The sequence below is a fragment of the Pinus tabuliformis genome, chromosome 6 (assembly GCF_031772625.1).
Source record: "Pinus tabuliformis cultivar Carrire ecotype Pingquan chromosome 6, CPIR1, whole genome shotgun sequence".
Lineage (NCBI taxonomy): Eukaryota > Viridiplantae > Streptophyta > Pinopsida > Pinales > Pinaceae > Pinus > Pinus tabuliformis.
In genome coordinates this window covers 495,312,877-495,330,656 of record NC_142292.1, presented here as the reverse complement: position 1 = coordinate 495,330,656, position 17,780 = coordinate 495,312,877, and the positions used below count along the sequence as shown (strand labels likewise).

General features: G+C 33.2%; 1 protein-coding gene across 1 annotated transcript; it reads right to left on the bottom strand.

Moving 5' to 3' along the window:
* Positions 1-345: 345 nt before the first annotated feature.
* Positions 346-13,614, bottom strand: LOC149259494 (uncharacterized). The gene is made up of 4 exons (XM_089375919.1): positions 13,284-13,614; positions 12,761-12,879; positions 724-872; positions 346-624 (listed from the first exon to the last, which is right to left on the bottom strand). Exons 1-4 carry the CDS (start codon positions 13,430-13,432, stop codon positions 484-486), a joined length of 558 nt encoding a protein of 185 aa, XP_089232045.1. The 5' UTR covers positions 13,433-13,614; the 3' UTR covers positions 346-483.
* Positions 13,615-17,780: the final 4,166 nt, after the last annotated feature.

Sequence of the window (17,780 nt, the reverse complement as noted above, 5' to 3'; positions counted from 1 at the left end):
GCTAATATATGTAAATATTAACAAGATTATGTTATAGACGGAGAAATCTAAGCTTTCCTAACCAGCTGCATTACTGCTCTCAATTGTATGACGTGATGTAAGAATTTCAAAATGTTTGCAATTATTTTTGCATTTTATGTAGCACACAAAGTTATCCTGTTGGAAAATTTAGGTAGTCATCCGAGACACAGTTGCCATGGATATCATAAATATTCATTTAATTTCAAAAATGAAAACAAGCAAAGCATAAAACTAATATGGAACTATATGAAGCAAACAGTCCAGCAAGGTTCTCTGCAAGTAAGCTTAGAGGGAATATAAACTACAAAGTAATTGGCAAAGACATTATATAAACACATATATACTTATTCAAATTGAACGGTTCTTATATGTACAAGGGAGCCAGATGCAGACATAAGAATCATATGTCAACTGAGACTGTTCAATAATATAAAGAAAATTGTCCCTGTTCAAAGTGAAGAGTCAGTGCCCCGCATCAGATTGCATATGGTTCATAGTCCATTTTCCCTCAAGGGTTCTCTTCATTTCAACCTCGTAGCTTTTTACTTCATTTTCCCATTTAATTTTCAGAAGCAAATCAAAAATCTTCGGAACATTAACTACCTGGAATCACAGTAAAGCTATTAGAAAATAAATGTTTTCATCAACAAAAAAGTGCTCAATTAAAAAAATCTAAAACTGCAATGAACCAAAAACAAAGACCTTTTCCTTTGCCGAAACTATCTCCTGAAGTTCGTAAGGCATCAAGGAGTTGGACCTCTGCTGTATGATTTTCACAGCATTCTCAGCTGCTTCTTTTACCAATGGATCCTGCGCTCCAACTGCATGCCAAAGTGATGCTTGGGATCCATCTGGTTTTCATAAAGCATAACCTAGTTTTAATCAGGTGTTTTCATGCATAATATAAGTGTAACACACCCCAAGAATATTGTATTAATTGCAAAATAGAGTGTATAGAGGAATCTCTGCATATCTTTTAATAAAGCATAGAATGCATAAATATTAAAATAGAGAAATTCCAGTGATAATAGGTGGGAGTAGCAGGCTAGTCTAACCGCATCAAGTAATGGACATCTTATGGTTAGCCAGTGCTGTTACATTTTTGGCAAGCAGATTGTGTAGTGAATGCAAAAGCAGGATTACCTTGACATTCCACTTGAATAAAAGGTTTGGCTGTTTGAATATGGAGTTAGAATGTTGAATGCAAAGAAAATTTTGAGTTTCCCCAAAAGAGTAAAAGAATATGAAGTTAGATTGTTGAATGCAAAGAAAAATTTGAGATCTATCATTAAGCAATGGAGGGGAATGCCACACAGAGTACTAGTCTATCATAGAGGGAACAAATATCATGATTAGTGTCCTGATTTGCTTCAAACAAGATACTCTGATAATATTGTAGTATGTCAATTTTACAACATAAATTGGTGGAGTCATCAACAACATTCTGAGCTTATTCATTGACCAGAGACGTTTAGACCATGAACACTAATAGAATCACAATTTATCAAATATGAAGCTCATATGAATAGAGTATGTCTTTTCTTCAAGGCGCACATAGGAAGATTTCTCTTCAAGACACAAAAAGTTGGAATAATGGTGTTTTATTGTTTCGCCAACAAATTTCACAAATTTTGAGAGTTTGTTTTGTCTTCGGGGCACAACAACACCAACTACTGGACTTTTACAGCTCAACTATTCTCCCTTTTTGGTAGGGTCTGCATTCTCTTGAAGGCACATAGATGCAGATTAATGTGCTTTAATCATTCAACCAACCCCATCAAGGATGGTTTGATTTCTCTTAAGGACACATGACCTTTCAACCAACCCCATTAATGTGTTTTTATCATTTAACCAACCCCATCTAGGATGGCTTGGATGGCTTGATTTCTCTTAAGGACACATGACCATTCAACCAACCCCATCTATGATGGCTTGACTTCTCTTAAGGAGACATGGCCATGTGGTAATGTTAACAGTATAGGTAAGGAAAACTGCCTTCTCTTCATAGTACATAGAAGCATACTAATGAGCTTGTAGCAGTCAATGACTCTATCAGTAATGTCTGAAATGATTTGTCTTCATGGAATGGAATAATGAACTTTTACCTTTTAACCATCTCTTTCAATAGGGTTTATTTTGTCTTCATTTAAATGAAAACAAAGTTATACTAATGGGCTTTTATCATCCAACCAACCACCCTTCCTCCCTTCATTCAAAGTTATACTAATGGGCTTTTATCATTCAACCACCCACCGTCCACCCTTCCTCCCTTCATTCAAAGTTATACTAATGGGCTTTTATCATTCAACCACCCACCGTCCCTTCTTATCAATTGGGTCTACCTTCTGTTTAAGAAAAGCAGGGATGGACTTATGCGCACCACACCCTTCTTTCCTTTCAGTATGATCTGCCTTCTCTTTGAGAAAAGCAGAGATGAAGTCTGAACTAATGGGCTGAATCGAAAAGCAGAGATGAAGTCTGAACTAATGGGCTGAATCGAAAAGCAGAGATGGACTAATGGGATTTAATACTAACCCTTCCCTTTTTTAAGGGCACCTAACACCCAGTTTAACTTTTAATGTTAACCCCTCTTTTTTTAGGTCACCTAGCACCCAGTTTAACTTCACAGCAAAAATAGCAAACCAATTGGCCTTCACCATGCAACCTCACCTCTTCACAGCTTTGTTCGACCTCACCTTTTCAGAGCTTTGTTGGCTCCTTTTGAGAAGGTGATTTGGGTAGTGTCCGGGCTCACCTAAACAGAGTGGGAGCAAAACTATAACCAAATGGACAGCAAAGTCAATGCCAACCTCCCAAGTTGAGTGCCTAAAGTGTCTGAAGTTAATTTAATTCCAGCTCAAAATTGAATAGATAAATGTATAAATTTCTGGTATTAAGTCCGTGCAAAGAATGAGTTGTAGTTAGACTGCACCTTTATCACTATCCAACTGTTTAAACTCTTATAAATGCGAGAAATTGTTCCACAGTACCACCCATACATTAGCCAAGTACAGCCAAGTCGTTTGATGACCAACGAGATCTTCCATTCGTTCTCATGCTGTAGCCGCATTCGAAAATTAATGTTGCGCATTCTGAGTGCCCCAAATTCACCAGGACACAATTTCAGTTATTTCTCCCACAAAATAACTATTGCCGATGAAACCCAAACCTTCTTAAGAATCCATCAATGTAGGAAAATGAAATTATTGTAAGGAAATAAGTGGCAATCACCATTTCAAATCTTTGTATTTTCAAATCTTTCCGTGGAAGGTTTGTATTTTGGAATCTTTCCATGGAAGGTGAGGTGGTATGGTATTAAAGGACGGTGGCTCAGCAATTTACAAGTGTTTTGTATTTTCAAATCTTTCCATGGAAGGTTTGTATTTTGGAATCTTTCCATGGAAGGTGAGGTGGTATGGTATTAAAGGACGGTGGCTCAGCAATTTACAAGTGTTTTATTTTATTTTTAAATTTATGTGTACGTATATTTTGAAGGATGGACTGGTATTTTCATTTTCGAATTCAGTTGGCCAAATTTTTTAACATATTTTCTAATTGTAATTTTAATGTGTTGTAATTAATGTAAAAATAGATTTAATATTTTAGCATATTTTTATTTGATTAGGTAAATAATATTTAAAATTTTATCAAAATTATAATGAAATTTTAAATAAAAATATCAATTTTTTAATTATTTAAATATTAATTATTTTTGAAAAAAAATTATATATTTTTCATTTTTATAATTGTTTTTTGTTCACTGTACAATTAAGTAAGATAATAGACTCTCACTAAAAGAATTTAGATGGGAGGAAGACAATAGAGTGTCCCCAGTACATGACCAATATTTTGGATGGTGAAGAAGACAAGAGATCGATCAACATCTAGCTATTGGAAGAAGCAAGGTAGATAATCGTGTTACATAGACAAACATGTCATAGTCCCCACCACATGACCTACACTAGCTTGAGTGATAGGGACAGTGTGTTGTCCTCCTCCCCTCACCATTGTCTTCCTCCCCACCTGGTTTCAAAGCTCTGGCTATGCCTTGTTTGTCTGTAACACGATTATCTACCTTGATTCCTCAAAATAACAAAATAACAGATAAATATTGTTTGACATAATCTTATAATTATTTTATTAATCAATATGTTGCAAAAATATAACTTTGAGTTTGATATAATTTTTTAACATTTACACAATTTTTTATTAATCTATATGTTGCAAAAATATAACTTTAAACTTTTTATCATTTTAATTAATTTTTTATGAAGTAATAAATTTTATAAAATATTTATGGTTATTTTATAATGGTGTATTAAATATATTTTTAAAAACAAAAAAAATAGCTTAATATTGAAAATACAGAATGTATATGTTTTTTTTTTTTTTTTTCAAAAGGTGGAAAAACCTATAGTATAAATATGTTGCAAGAATATAATTTTGAATTTGTCATCATTTTAAATATTTTTTTATCAAATAAATTCTATAAGATATTTAGTGTTATTTTTTTATCAAATAAGTTCTATAAGATATTTAGTGTTATTTTACAATTGTATATTAAATATATTTTAAAAAACGGAAAAATGTCCTAATACTGAAAATACAGCCCAATACCGTACAACTAATCATTGTATTTGAAGAATATTACTTTCGGTTAATGAAATGTACGTTGTTGTTCTTAACATTTTTATAAATTTTTTATTAGTCTACACCGTGCAAGGGTGCTTGTTATTTTAGATTAATTAATAATTTTTACAGAGGTGCTTTTCTAAAATGTGGATTAAATAATAATTTTGAAAAATGAAAATGAAATTGAATATTAAAATTATTTTTTAATGAACTAACAGATAAATATTTTTTATAATATATAATAATAATTTTTTTATTATTGGATAAAATTATATAGCAAAAGGCTTAAAAAAAGAAAGATCAAAATTACAAGTTAATACAATTATGTTTAATTAATAGAAAAGTTTTTCCATATATTTTTATTAATATGTAATTTTGAATATTTTTTTATAGCATTATATATATTAGTGTATATAACATAAATCTTTTATGGTGGGTGCATGAGCAGTGGCATGACACGCCTTCAAAGTCTTTAGAACATGGTTACACGCGACAGGGAAGATTTGTAGTTAAATTGCAAGGATACAAACCTCGAGCGTTTCCAACAGTATCAATGGTATATTCACAATTAGGCAATTTTCATGAGAAATTGGTTGAACCTGGCTACAATTCAGACTTCCAGGCATTGCCATCTAAGAGCAGTGTTGGTCTAGTTGACATGGGAAATAGGCAAATTGTCTAGCAAGGAGGTATGGTAATGACACTCAAGTGAACAAAAGGGCACATCAATCCATGTATACTCATATTGACACTAGAGCCAGGAAATGTTGGAGGAGTGAGAAGCGGGGTCTCAATTTCAAAGTCGTCCAACGCTTCGTGAGTGGTAGGACTTCTCAACATAATCATAGCAGAGTGTCAGTCTCTCCAATTTCTGGCTATGAGTATGGTGCGACGAGGCTCTAGAGCCTAACCATGAAGAAGGAGCGGTGGGCACAACTTTGGATTGTTGGTCGACATGCAGAGCTTTGGGACACTAGTATTGCTTGGCTCATGGGCTTTCTTCAAGCTAATAACAAGGCGTGGGTACCTCGATTTCTCTTATTCGGCCTTGTTCTAATTGTTAATATGGGTCGATTAATGTTCTTTGTTCAATCTCTCTACTTTAGGTCCTTTTAGCTTCAAGTTCTATGTTTCAGTTTTATTATAATGTAATTGGTTCCTCTGAGCAGAATCGATACTCATTGGGCACCAAGCCAAACAGTAGTAGTTTGCAATTTTGTTTTTTACTCTCAGATAGGCAAGTCAAAAACAATATGTATAACTTGAAAGAACTAAACTTGTGTTATTGGGTCGCCTTCCCAGCAAGGCGACCATTAGCAACAAAGTCAAACTCATGTATCTTTTTGTTGAAGTAATATAAGTCAAACCTTTACACAAAAAATTGTATATAATATAAATATAATAATATCTATTTATTTTACCTCTAACTATTTGTGCAATATTAACAACTGATATATATTCAATAGTATACAATTGATAAATGCTCATATGAACTTGTTCTTCAAAAAATTTAAATCATCTTATATTTTTTGGGTAGATGATTTAATTCTCCTTCACAAATTCTAAGTAAATAGCGTTCTTCTTGCTTTAGTTATTCTTTTGACAAAGAATGCTTATTATATGTGCACTTAGTCATATTAAGTTTAATTATTCATTATGTATTTTCTAACATCTACAACAATGTCTAAACTACCATGGTGCTTACCATGGACACACATTATATTCCATAATATTCAAGCACAACGTACATGGTTCACAAAAATGGACATGTTTGGCTTGCTAGGTGAAAGGTGACACATATTATAATCAAAGAGTTAAAAGTAATGCAAACTTAGTTGAAATAGGATTTCAAGGATATTTGTAAGTTGAAGGCTATATTTTCATTCAACTCTTCCATGTGAAAAGTGGCAAAAGTAGTTGTACTTTAATTGACAAGAGTAACTTAAGTATGCATTCCAAAATAAAATTTATTTTAAATAAAATATTACTCTTCCAACTTTTTACAATGTTAAAAGTTAACAAACCACCAAATAAATAATTTGTAATTTAAATAGAAGACAATAATAATCATACTTTATAATCTTGAGTATAACCTTCTTATGGGTTATATGTATATTATAAATAAATAATAAAAATCTTAAACACCAAACTTACTTCTTTTCTTTGAAGGAGTTTCAAGAATGTTTTAAATGACAATATAAAGCTTTACACACAATCATGTTAAAATCAAGCCCTTTTATGGACACAGCGGGGATTTGTTCTTATGTATCTATATAATAAGTGAGCATTACAACTTAGACTCATATCTCAAGTATATCACAATATTGATTGACTATGGGAGTCATGTTTGTTGTAGATGCTATTAGAAAATATGAAATTGTCCTACACTTTGGGGCCTTTGTCGAAAGAGGGTAACTCTATCAAAACACTATGAAAACCATGAAAATAACCTACTTTCTTTATAGGGCTCTAAAAACATGCAAATCTAGCATGATTGCACCCATTGTTTATTATATAGGCTAAGATGTCTATAATTTGAAGATTCCTAATGTTGATACAAACACAAAGTTAAAGGAAATCTCTTATCAAGACCACCAAGTGTGTGGTTCTTATTAAGGACATTGATAGCTCACTCTATTTCTCAACTATACAAAAAATGTGTGATAAAGGGGATGTTAGAGTATGATTCCTATTGCATAGATCTAAGGATAATGTGAATTATGTTACCTTCTCAATATCTCACTTAAGAATCCCACCTGGACATCAAAATTGTTACTCCAAGAATTAAGGTTGTAAATGATACATCTCATTTTTCATGGGCTTGTGGCAAGGAGAGAGAAACAGAACTAAGACGTACTTTTAAATATTTGACACTTAAAGTATCATCATGTTGATTTTAATGTTTCTAGAAAAAAAAAGTATTATAGATAAAGGAACATAAAATTGGGGAAAGGGGAGTGATAAGAAGAGTAAGAAAGTGATGATCTAAAAAATTGAATGAATAAAATTACAATTATTATTGTTATAAATTCAAATTTTAAATTTTGTGATGTTGATAATGTCTATTTACATAAATTCTTACATAAACTTTATCAAAAACATTACAAGTCATTGTTGGTCTCAATGAAGCTTTTTTACCTCAAACAAAAGCATTAACATATTTTTGTGTGAAACAAAGAAAGATTATGTGTTAGCTTTACAGTGAGATTGACAAAAACTTTACAAGATCATTGAATTATTGAGAGATTTACATTCAAGTATTAATTATGTGTTTTTTTGCTATAAGTATTTATTTTAATAATAGAGATGTTGCAAATAATTTACTAAGTGTTCAAGAGGCCAATGAATGTTCTCAAATAATAATAAAATATTAGATACCAATCTATGACTCTGCTATATTTTTCAACATGCTAGATTCATTTAAAGAAATGGACTATATGAACATGAGAAAGAGTGATGACTCCGTTTTCTTTAGTTCACTTGATGTTTATTGTGTTCTTTTCAAAATTGTCATGAACAACACATTTATAGTGAATCATGGTAATAAATTTTCAATGCATTTGGAATTTACACCCATAACCCATGACTAATTGTTTTGGTTTTTTGAAAGGACAAGAAAGGAGGTGAAGATAACAAAGAAAACAACATTATGGTGACTATGGGATTTGAGCACATTCATTATAGACGTTAAGTTTCATTCTAATTATCATATTGACAAGGATACAAAATGTACATAAGACAAGAATTCAAGTGGGGATTCAAAAATATAAGGTATCCAAGCTTCTTTAGGAAGCCTTTATTAACTGGCGCTTAAAATATCGAGTATGGCAATACTTTAGAGTGTAGCATCTCACTTGTGTTGGCCTAAAAGTGCTCATTGTAGGTTGATAAAAAGGGATAAGGTCCATATTGTATTGTTAGCCTACATTACCTCTTATAAATGTAGGAAGGAGAGAGCTTTTCCATTCATATATATTTATTCACTCAATTGTATTCACTGTTGTGATCATATGTGGCACAAAGAAGAGTGCGCAATTTCCCCTCTCTCACTCACATTGGTCGCTAGGGTTTCTTGGTCTTCTTGGAGTATCTTGGGGCATCTTGGTGGTCTAGGGTTAGGGTTTATTCCTTAGATATCAGAGGTTAGGGTTTTGTGATAAAACCCTAAGGTGGAACTGTGAAGAAGAAAAGGAGGAGAGGACATCTTGCCTTAGAGAATGTGTTGGAATATTTTTTGTATATTGGATCCTTTTGGTTGTTAGGGTTTGTTGATTTCCCCTAGCTAGGATTTTGAGCCTAGGAGGATTTGCACTAGCCTTGAGAGAAAATTGTGGCATGTACATGTACTTAATCTTTTGCACATTAATGAAGTTTTTACCTGTCCAAAGGTTGTGCAATTTCTAGATTTTAATTTTAGCTAAATATATTATTTATGAAATATTATTTACTATCATGTGTGTCTTGTTGATTTGACATAAGTAAAAGGACAATTATTAAGTGATTTAACATCTAATTGAAAATATAAGGGGTTGATTTCACTGTTACCATACTATTGTTATTACTATTGTAAGAGAGTATTTTTAGAACTAGTTATTAGTTAATAAGTTTCTCTAAAATGGTTGAAACTTATCCTTTTGGTTTGCTATCTTTTCTCCTTGAATTGTCAAGAAGTTGGGCTATTTAGAAGTGAAGCATTATACTATTTATGTTGTTGTTTTGTACCTTGTTTTACAATAGCCCTAAGGTTGAAAATTTATAAGTCTAAGATTTGAGAAAACCTTCTAGGTTGAAGTTAAAATTTCACTTTTGCATTGAATTTTGGATTCTAAAGAATTTCCACACTTTGGTAGATGCACACTCCCAAGCATGTGCAAATGTTACCTTATTGGATTGCATCCTCTACAAGCTTCTTTAAGAGTTATGCTCTAGAAAAATTTCATGGGACTTTAATTAATCCAATATATTACATAATTACAAGCTTCTACCCAAAATTCACATGAACTTTTTGATACTTTATCATACAATGTGCCACGTCCTAAATGCCATGGTTGATCCCTCTGGAACTCCATTTTCTTGAAGGTATAAGTAGGAGCGAGTTGCTTGCAAATGCCACATTTCTGACAATAACTCTCAAATAAATTGGATTTGTATTCTCCCCACTATCAAATATGGGTTTCTTTTATGACTTCTCACTCTATTTCTCAACAAGGGATTTGAATTCTAAGAAAACATTCAAACACTTCAAACTTTTGTGCTAGGAAATATATCCATAAGTTTCAACTGTAGGCATTTATAGATTTCATTGAATACAACTCACCACTCATTGACAACCAACTCATTAATCTACATAAGTAAGCAGGAACATTACAAGTAGCTTAACATGCCACAATAATCATTTTGGGAACTATTTGCATGGTTCTTGCTCAAGATGCAAGCTTTACAAAACTTAGAAGGCTTTAGTGTTTGTGCTAAGCCATCAACCATATTAATTTTATGTAACAACTACAAACTTTGAAAATTGAGATGATCATATCTCAAGTGTTATAATATACTATAATCAATCAATATTCCATCACACATTCTCCATCAATATTTCCACATAATCTAAGAATACCATGCCCCTCATAGCACACTACTATGATTACATCGTTTCTTAAATTGCCTTTGATAAAGCAGTTTCTACCATCAAATTCAACCTTCAAATTTCCTTTATTCATCTAATTCACATAAACTTAGTTATTTCATATACCAAGAACATTGAGGATCACCTTCATATCACAAGTATTCCCCATTCTCAATAGAACAGGTACATTTACCTTTTCCTTCAATCTCTAGTCCTATGATTGTCAAACTTAATATCTCCAAGTCTTGTCAGTTCAAACTTCTTGAACCAATATCTCCTCCCAATCATGTATCTAGTTGTGTCTAAATCAATGTATTAGCCATCTTTGACAATTTAATAGTTGCAAAAGAGAATATGAGTACACCTATCTCTTTGGGCTTCTCAAAATTCTTATTCTTTGCAACATATTTTGGGTGCTTCTTCCCTAGTGGTTGTTCATGATTTCCCTTGTAATAGCGGCATGCATAATGTCCTTTCTTGATGTAGTAATAATATATTACATCCTTGGTGATCTTATTCAATTTTTGTGTGCTTTTATGTCCATGAGTCTTGGATAGACGGTGATCAGGTGTGTTGTTAAGGCACTCCTAGATGTTAAGTCATTAGTTCAATTCCCAACCCTATTCTGGTGTTATTCTTGGACATGACCATGATGTAACCTCACTATTGCCAAACTTACAAAAAAAATGTGTGCTTTTATCAAAAGCACCAATTTGTATGAATTTATAGCCTTTCCTTGACGTCTTCATGATGAATCTTAATAAAGTTTTCATAAATCATCATTGATATTCAAGCTTGTCATAAATCATTGAAAGATTTCAATAGATCCTTTAATGGCCAACAATGCTAAATCTTCATCATCTATAATATCACCTACAATTAATTTATCATATACATCCTAAATGCATATCATATAGTTTATAGCATTCTTACAATCACTCATATTGAGAGCATATAGGTAGTTGTGTATATACAATATATGTGTCCTATTGGACATCTCATAGAGATTCTATAATGTGATCCAAATCCTATCTACACTTCTAGATATGAGCAATGATGCAATTCGACATAGTTGATTTCAAGATATATTGTGAATCTTCATCTCTTGATTGTTACTATGTTAACTTGATTTCATCAATATACATCTTACTTGCCCTTTAAAAGTGTCAACAAAATTTGCTTCACTAAAAAATTCACATGCAAAATTTCCAAATGGGATAGTTCTTACTATTTAACTTTATGCCCTCGCCCCCCCACTTCAACAATCCTTCCTATTGTATCAACTACCAAACACTAGATTCAAATTTAGTTGGCTTTATCTAATTAGTCAATGCTCCAAAAATTGAACATGGCTTTGATACCATGTGAGAAATTTCAACACTAATTCTTAGTGTTGGTGCACTAAAATTTCAAGGGTAAAGACTTATTAGTGTGACATGCACTCTAAAAAACACATCCAACTTATAATATTTAATTATACCACTTGAGAATTTTGGCTTTGATACCATGTGAGAAATTTCAACACTCTAATTCTTAGTGTTGGTGCACTAAAATTAAGGGTAAAGACTTACTAGTGTGACATGCACTCTTAAAAACACATCTAACTTATAATCTTTAATACCACTTGAGAATTTTGGGACTTAGACACCCATGTAAAGTGTAACTATAGCTCATTGCCCAATGTTGGTTACTGCAAAGAGCACTCCAAGTTTTGGTCAATGCCCAAAGGTTAACAATCGACAACTTCCTAATATGACTGGTTCCAACTTTCACATCAACAAATATTTGTTATTTTATTTAAAGATTATTTCCAATGATCATTTAAAATTCCGTCATAAATTATCATGAATAATTCATACATGAGAAAGATAAAACAAAATAGATTGACTCATAAATAATAGAATAGCTAATTATATTAACTAAAAACAACAATAATAAAGTGATATAGAGTACTAGTATGCTTTCAACAACATAAGATCTCATAATGTGTTGCATAACTAACCAACAACATTAATTACATATCCTAATATTTTAGGACATTTTCGCTCATTGATCTTTCCTAACATTCAAGTTTTCAACACTCTTCTCTAGCATAATACATTAATCAACCTCAAAAAATGAAGTCATTTCATATATAGCCATTTGATGGATGATCAAGATCAACTTGGTTAATGATCCATTGTGAACAAATATTTCAAATTTTTTCTTTGAAATCGAAATGCCCCAAGTAAATATAAACTTTTACTTGTAAATATCCTTAGTGACCAATACATTGTAGTTGAACATTATCCTTGTGACCAATACATACTAGTCCAACATTAGATCCCAACTTTCAATATTTGCAAAATTTTGAACAAAAACCTATCACTCGAGAGTGAAGACTCTTAATACCACTTCCTATAATCACACTTGGCAACCATCTATGTACGAAACATGGCACAAAACAATCATATTAGCAATTAGGAGAGGTGCAGCAGAGGGTACCCTGAGATAGCGCTCGACAACTCCGAGAATTAACACTCGGACATGCTGTGAGCCTGGCAGCTGCAATTGCACTGTGTTGAGGCAGCAACGACTGTGCACAAGCCATATCTGCAAACAAACTGAAAAGGAATAAACAAATGGCATAAGAATTCATTCTCTAGAGCAATCTCCAATACCAGAATGAACAAAAGTGTGTGCCTATAACTGCTTAGGTTAAAATCAAAACCTTTATAATTGAGCTGGCTAACACATTTGGTGCTCTGTTACTGATATCTATTATATGTTAAAACTCAAAAACGAGCAATTGTTGCAATGGTCGATATACTTAGTATGAAGTTAGACTGACAGAATATATGCCTGTTGAAGTATTACTAAAATCTGATTTATGTTACTGGACTAAAGTGGTCTCAATAGCCCATTTGGTATTGAGTTTAACAAACAATTCCATTTGTGGGAGCACATTCAAACTGAAGCAAAACAAAGTCAGTTTGTGAATAATAAAACAATGGAGTGATTAAATTACCATGAAACAGAGGTAGAATGAGGCGGAGTTGCTGCAGTATGTTGAGCAATGCGAACAGAAAATCCAGAGGGAATGGCGGCCCTGCTGCCTTGGGTGCCGTTAACATGGAGAACAGATCTGGCTGTTAAAGATCCACAATGGTGCGCCATTGTTGTCACGTCAGATCCAATATCGATATCCGGATCGGTTTGAAGGAATTTCAGTTGTTAGGGTTTCAGAAGGGGTGTCGAGATACATAGTTTGTACAAAGTGATCTGATAGCCGAGGAGGTCACACAAGGCCGCCTTTCATGACTGACTTTTCTGTTTTTTATATTTTGTTTTCCACATTGAAGACATAATGTTCGAAAGTATTTTACATCGCTCTGTTGACAGTTTAAAAAATAAATAAAAAATTATGATATAAATGTATTAAAAAAATAATTAAACATTTAAATCTAGCAAATTATATAGATGAAATTTACGATTCTAAAAAAACATTATCTAATTTTAAACCAAATTAACCAAAAAAAAATGTTAAACAAAGAGCTAAAACATATCAAGTACACAATTCTCAATTATTTACACTAATTTGATTGAGTACACAATTCTCAATTCTTTACACTAATTTGATTGGTCAAATTTTCAATTTAGTCAAATGCAATCTTCATGGTCAAAGGGAAGGAAACTAATTATTTTAAGACGTCAAAAACTTTTCTATACTAGGGGATTTTATGGTGGTAAGAATTTGAATTGGAATGATTTTAAATAAATATTTAATATTAATTATATTTTTTCTATTTTTCTTGGATGGGGTGTTAATTTAGAAAGGATGGGCTTAGGTTGTCGTGCTCATTACACTTGGACAACCAATTTTCCAATTAATGCGGGAGGTATGAGCATTTGTCGAGCATGCACTTAAAACCTTCGTGTGGGATTTTGGCCATGGCATAGAGAGTTGGTGGTTCAACTATTGAGGGTGTCGAGGGTTATTCCCCCACCTCGTGGAGTGTATTGTCTGAGAAAAGGAGAAAGGGAGCTTCCCTGGTGTAGAATTTTCTAGTGATTTGCTTGAGGAGGAGCATAGCTTCAGGGCCAGTCACCTTTTGGTGCACGGAGGTGGTGTTCTGTGTTCGCGTTTCTTGTTGGTTGTTGGAGTTGTTTCCTTCTCCTTGTGGGCTGGAGAGTCGAGCCTATAAGTTTATTCATTTTGTATTGTTCTTCTATTGGGTTGGGTTAGCTGTTTGTTTATAATTTTATGGGCAATTGTTTACAAGTGCATGTATTTTTCAACCTTGGTTGGTCAAGTGTATCTAGAAGTTGTGTCTCTCTTTTGTTCTATCTTGGGTCTTGGTGTGTTTGGGTCTGTGCTTATTGAGTTGAGTTGTGGGTAGCTATTGTGTTTTGGGCGAGTGAGTTTTATTGTGGGTTGTGTTGTCTACCTATTGTGTTAGGCTCTAGAAAAGGGATTGTATTGTGGGTCATTGGTTGCTAGGTCGTAGTTGGTCTAGTGTCATGCGATGGTTTTGGTTTTGTCCAATGGTGGAGGAATTTAAATCGGTAGTTAAATTTGTGTCACCCGCTACCTGCTTAGGTGGCTTGCTATATAAATTCAGTCATTTTATCTAGGGTTACAGTGACGAGTTGGTGTGCTGGTGTCCAGATTTGGTCAAGAGCGAAAGGGTTTGGTCTATCTATCCTTTTGTAGGTAGGGGTAATCCTCACAGAGACTCAAGTCACTCCCTTGGCAACCCTGAGATGCCATCGAGGCAAAGACAAAGAAGCAAAAGAAGTGGAGGGAGCGTTTCACGGCTTGGTCAAAGGGGAACAAGGTTGTTCACTCACACGTTGTGGCAACTTATTTTAACGCAATTCTGTTGGAAGTGTGTCTGGAAATAAGGGAGTTAGAGACAAAAGTTGGAGAAGAGAGGAAGTCGCTATCTGATTCAGAATTGCTTGAAGACATGGATGGGTGGGTACCAGACCCTAGACACTCAAGAGGCAGAAAGAAATGCTACTTGAACTCAATGGCTCTTCATTGGAAAATGAAGACACCATTGGGCTTAGTTCTCAAAGACAAACAAGTTGAAAAATACAACATCTTTGGAAGATATTAAAAGGATGTTGAGCAATATGCATTTTTGTGTAGATTGTATTGATGCTTGATTAAGGCACATAGAGAGTCACATTCCTTGCAAGTTAGATGGAGGAGACCTTTGAGATCATCTTGGCTCAAGCACCCATGCCCCGACAAATGTATCTTCATCAGATGGATACCAGTGGAAGTGGGGAGGGTATGGTCTACTCCCTCAATCTTTGATCTAGTACTCCAGTTTGGCCCTACATGGGAAGCTCTCCCTGGGGATTATAACGACATATAGAGTCATGACCAAGTTTTTGTTTTGGTCGTGGTCTCTTCCAGTACACAATGTTTATTATTTTGGTGAGTCTTGTACGTTTCTTGGACTCTTGCAACAAAGGCATATGGGGATGGTGGTTGACTCTTGCGAGTTGGCATTGGAGTGCTCTTCACAACACAAGGAGATTTCTAGTTTCGCCCTGGAGGTTAGTCTCCTATGGTTTTGTAGGTGGGCAAAAAAAGACGAACGCAAAGGTTGCATGTTTGGTGTTTGTCATGGTCTTATGAGTGTAGCCTCTTGCTAGTTACCAGTGATGTCTGGTATGAAAATATGTAAGCTTGGGAGGGCAAACTTTTGTTAATTTCAGTATGCATGTAATTAGTTCAAGTTGGTATATGCAACAAGGATGGAGATCTTCCGTTGTAACTCTCTTTGCTCGTATCAGCCTATCTATGTATTTCAACTTCCTTGATTAACACAAAGTCTTTAAATTATATATATATATATATATATATATATATATATATATATATTTATTTATTTATTTATTTATTTTATTAAATTTAAATTCTTTTTTGAAAGCGTAAGGATTTTTTTATATAATTTTAGCTTTTTTGAGTAATATGAATAATAATGTGAAAAGACTATATTAATTCTGAAAATCTCGCCAATAAAGGTGTAAACTTAGACGGATGATTCCTAATGAGAAATGGTATTCCTTCTCTCACAATTATTACTTAACAATGGATTCGCTATATAGTGTAAATTTTGTTTGTAGCTATAGGTCTTTTCAAGAATTTACTCCTCCAAAGACCATGTGTCCTTTAGGATAGTAAAATAGCTAATAGATAGTGAGAATAAAGATTTTCGTGAGGTTACAAGTATAGCTAACCTCAAAGGGTTCTCATTGTATTCACATGTTGTACATGTCGTTATCCATATGCAAATTTTGATTTAATACAATATTCTCATCACTTAAAATAAAAGATTCTTATCAGATTTGTGATTAAAAACATGATCATTTTCCTAGAAGATTAGTGTACTTCATCATCTTCTATGTTATTCTCTATTCAATTCATTTAGCAAACTCTTCATTGTAATATTTTGCCTAATTATGATTGCAAGAACCCTCATAGATTACATTTCTTATTTTCTCAAATGAAAAAGTTTATCAATAATGTAAATTGTGAGTGTCCCAAAGGAGGAATGGAACAAAAACCTTAAAAGGGTGAGCTGAGAGGAGCACATTCTAATTAATAGCTCAAAGATTCTAAGCAAAGGAGGATGGCACCTAAACCCAAAGGGAATGCCAACACCCTACCAAACTAAGGCTTCTCAAGCTATGAAGACTAGACTCGATGGATTGGAGTCGCCACCAAGTTTTTGGGAGATATTGGGAAAACTAGAAGAACTAGTGAGGACAGGCCACTAAGTAAATTAAGGGATTAATCTTATTAATGAACTCTTAATTTGTTATAGCATTGATATCTATGTTGGATTGGGGTTATTACAACAATAAAGATAGATTAAATAATTATGCAAACAATGAAAAATAAGTGTGAACATAAACTACGTTGTTTCATCTATTTTCCTTGTCTGGGATACTTAACGTATAAAAGTTCATATTTCAAATGAAAACAAATGATAGTAATGTGGTCTATTTTACTCTTCTTTAAAACAAATGCAATCAATTCACAACAAACATTAAGTTTATTTCCAATTTATGTGGTGGTCAACAAAGAAATTTGGAAGGGAAACCTATGATTTATTTCTTCGCAAGTGGGAAAAAAACCCTTCATTAGAATTGAATCATAAACTAACCTACTCGAAACCAATTTAAGGAGAATACTTAGGCTTTCAGAATAGAACAAACAACTTGCAACAAAGAATAAGGTCAAAATCTACTCTATGTGCTTAAGGTGATGTTGATCTTCCCTTTATAAAAACAAACAAGGATAATGTCTCCAAAGCAATGAAATGAGAATAGAGAAACCACACATAAAATTTACAACTATGGAATATAAGTATGTGACCTATAGTTCCCCTGGTGAAGCATGTTATTTCCTCTCTCATAGGCTTGTTCTTTTGAGATGGGGATGAAGGTTGTAGACAAAAGTGAAAGTATGGAGAGAGACAATAATCAACTAATCTAACAAAGA